We start from the raw sequence: 3,424 nt of genomic DNA on the forward strand, positions 1-3,424 counted from the left end.
CTAATAATTAGATATTTGCTTTCTCAACTTTGAGGCTTGGATGCAGAGCCTGAAGACTCAATAGTTTGTTTTTCAATAATAAGAATTATGATCTACGAACTTCATAACATGCGAGAAAATTGCTGGAAGAATAGCTCTTTTGTGCTTAGTCCTGATTGCAGATAATCAGAATACTAAACCCACACAAATGTCATTCATCCTTTTGGCATCAATTATTCAATTTGTCTAAAACAAATAAAAAGGATATAATAAATAGTATGGGCTTTAAATTTCATGTCACTAACTTACTGCTTCTTTCATCACGACTACAGAGAAGAAGAAGAAGAAAAACAAAAATCAGATTATTGTAAGTTAACTTTCTTATTCAACTCTAAATTTTGAGAACTTGTTCTGTAACTCTTGAGCTAAATGCCTACCACCAGTGTGCCTCAACACATTTTCAATCTTTTTATAATTTCTATAGTCAGGCTTCAGACCTTTCTCCATCATTTCATCAAGAATCCTACAAGCAACATCAATATTTCCTTTTCTCTGATGGATCCTTGCAAGAAACCCATACATCTTATTCGTAGCAGGCATCTTCTTCACTTCAATATCCCTTACATATTCATACGCCTCCTCATATTTACCAGCATCAAAATAGCCTTTCACAAAAGCAGCATGAGTTGTAAGCCGAGGTGTATGACCCATATGCAGTAACCTCCTTAAAATCTCTTTTGCAAATTCCATCTTCCCAGATCTACACGAATTTGCAATGATTACTTCAAATGTTATCGGATCTGGATCAACACCCGCTTCTTTCATTTCTTTAAGCAAATTCATAGCTTCAGAAAGCTTATCATTTTTGCATAAACTACCAAGAATGTAGTTGTAAATTTTGGAGTCTGGTTCGCAACCTGCCATTCGCATCTCACCAAGTAAGGCATAAGCTTCGTCTGAATGTCCTCTTCTACATTTTTCACGTGCTATAATGGCATAGTAATTCAGCTTCTTCTCTGTAACTTCCATCACAAACTTGGCCAATTCAAAAGAGTCAACAACACAGAGCATATGAATCATGGAGAAAACACCAGAGCTACGAATTGAGCCTCCAACTTCATTCAAAATCTGAATTACTAATGAAATTGATTCCATGGCATGAGACTTACTTGAACCGAGTACAGGTAGAAATGCAAACGCGTTGTCTGTAAGGCAGATTCCTTCCTGTTTAAACTGCATCAGCAGATCCTTCATTGTGTCGTAATCGCCTAACCAACCACAGTTATCAATCATCAGACTACAAACATCAGCACTGCGGTGAATATCCGGATTATTATCCCGAACCCATTCGAAAAATTTCAGTCCAGGTACTCTATCGCAACTCAAAACCCTAAAAATCTCACATACGGATCTCTTAGAGAGTGTTATGCCCATGGAATCTAACTTAGATCCGCAATCACCGTTACTACTCCTCACCACATCAATCACTTGAGAAACCATTTGGGGCGACACATCGAGTGGCTGAGGCAAATCTATGCGTCTCTTTCTTGTCACGAGAGCATGGGTCAGGGTCATGTCTTGAAATCCAACATTTTTATCAGAAATCGGTCGCTTATCCTCTGACGTGACAGAGAAAAAACGAACAACGGAAAATGGATGATTATTAGAAGGTGATTTTGAGGACAAAAAAGAGGAGGTAGTCGATGAGATGAATGAATTAGGGTTTGGGGTTTTAAAAGCAATAGGGTTTAACAAGAACCTGAGGATTAACAGCTTCTTGGGGTGAGTGTTCATCATGTCGGAGCAATCGATATCATTCGATCTTTGCAACAACAGGCACCATCTTGTTTCAACACAAGCGTCAAACGTTTGTGAGGTTTACTTTTTCGAGAGTCTTTGGGAATTTTTTTTTTTAAACTGTTTTTTTGATTTAGTAGTTTTTAAAAACTAATAACTGTTTGGATGTTGATAAATGTTTTTAAGTAATTATTGGAATCGTCCTATGGTTTGATTAAAATTGAACGTTTGGTTCCTAATATTTTTCTTGTACTCGGATCGTTTCTATGGTTTGATTTTGTTGCGTTTTTCGTCCCTATGGTTTGGTTAAAATTGCACGTTTGATTGTAACTTTATGTATGTAAAGGACGAAAAACATAACAAAATCAAACCACAGGGATGATCCGAATGCAAAAAAAAATTATGGACCAAACATGCAATTTTGACCGAACCATAGGGACGATTTCAATAATTTACTCAATGTTTTTTAAAAGTGATTTTTGTAAAAAAAAATAATAATAATAATATAAATTTTAAATAAGTTAAAAAATGATTGATTTTTCAAAAATGCTTAGAAATTTCAAAAAATTGATCAAAACACTAACTTTAGTGCGAAAAAAAAAAACCAAAAAATAGTTTTTTTAAAATAATCATTTAGTATGCAGAAGGGCTTTTACGGACTCATCATGCCCTCTTTAGATCGAGTATCTACATACATATCCAAATATTTCATTTTCTGTTTTTAGTTCGCACAAGATAGAGGAGCATGCATGAGCCCCTCTACAAAACTCACTTTGTGAAGAATGAATTTGCATATCTTTATATTGGAAAATTGAAAATTTGAAAAATGATTCCACATAAATCGTACTGCAAACTACGTTTTTAAATGAAAAAGAATACACAAGTCCGTAGAAGTCGTAGTACGGATTAGGCTTCCGTACTGCGAAGTCAATAAAATCTATTTAAGAAATTAAATTACGTATTATAGTAATTATGTTTTTTATTTTCCCATATAAAATGGTAGAATCCTACATGCATTTAAAAGTTAAGGTACACATCACTAAATCACTTGTATATCTAATACTTAGAAATTAGAGTTCATATCACCAAATTTCATCATTAGAGAAGGAACTACAGAACATCAAAAACATAAGAATCCACTTATAAACACCTAATGATACTTAAAATTTGGATTTAAGAAAGCTTAGGGTTAGAGAACCCCAAATCATCATCAAAACTCCAGATAAACATCTATGATGGAAGTTGTTTGTTTAGAGAATGCAATGAAAGTCGTGAATGTTATAAACTCAATGAATTGTAAGTTTAAACTTGGAGAATTAGAATTTGGAGAATCTCACAAACTGCAGACATGAATGAGAATGAATGTAGAAGAATATATACATGCTAAGCTAGGAGATGAATGGAAAATGACCAATGTTTCATCAAAAGTTCTTCAAACTTCAAACTTCCAGGTTATGGGAAGAAAAATCATCCATTGAGCTCTTCATTTATTGAATCTCATTCCAATGGATTCGGAGGGAAGAGACTTATGACTTAAAGCTACTAGTTCACTAAATGGCAAGAACGACCCCTCAAAACCCAAATTTTCTCAGATTAGCGACAAACACTAACCATAACTAACTTGTAACTTTAATATTTCCCTAAGTAG

General features: G+C 34.3%; 1 protein-coding gene across 1 annotated transcript; it reads right to left on the reverse strand.

The window, feature by feature from the left end:
* Positions 1-360: 360 nt before the first annotated feature.
* On the reverse strand, positions 361-1,776 carry LOC111907738 (pentatricopeptide repeat-containing protein At5g61990, mitochondrial). The gene has a single exon (XM_023903545.1). It carries the CDS (start codon positions 1,774-1,776, stop codon positions 361-363), a length of 1,416 nt encoding a protein of 471 aa, XP_023759313.1.
* Positions 1,777-3,424: the final 1,648 nt, after the last annotated feature.

The sequence above is a fragment of the Lactuca sativa genome, chromosome 4, assembly GCF_002870075.4.
Source record: "Lactuca sativa cultivar Salinas chromosome 4, Lsat_Salinas_v11, whole genome shotgun sequence".
Taxonomy (NCBI): domain Eukaryota; kingdom Viridiplantae; phylum Streptophyta; class Magnoliopsida; order Asterales; family Asteraceae; genus Lactuca; species Lactuca sativa.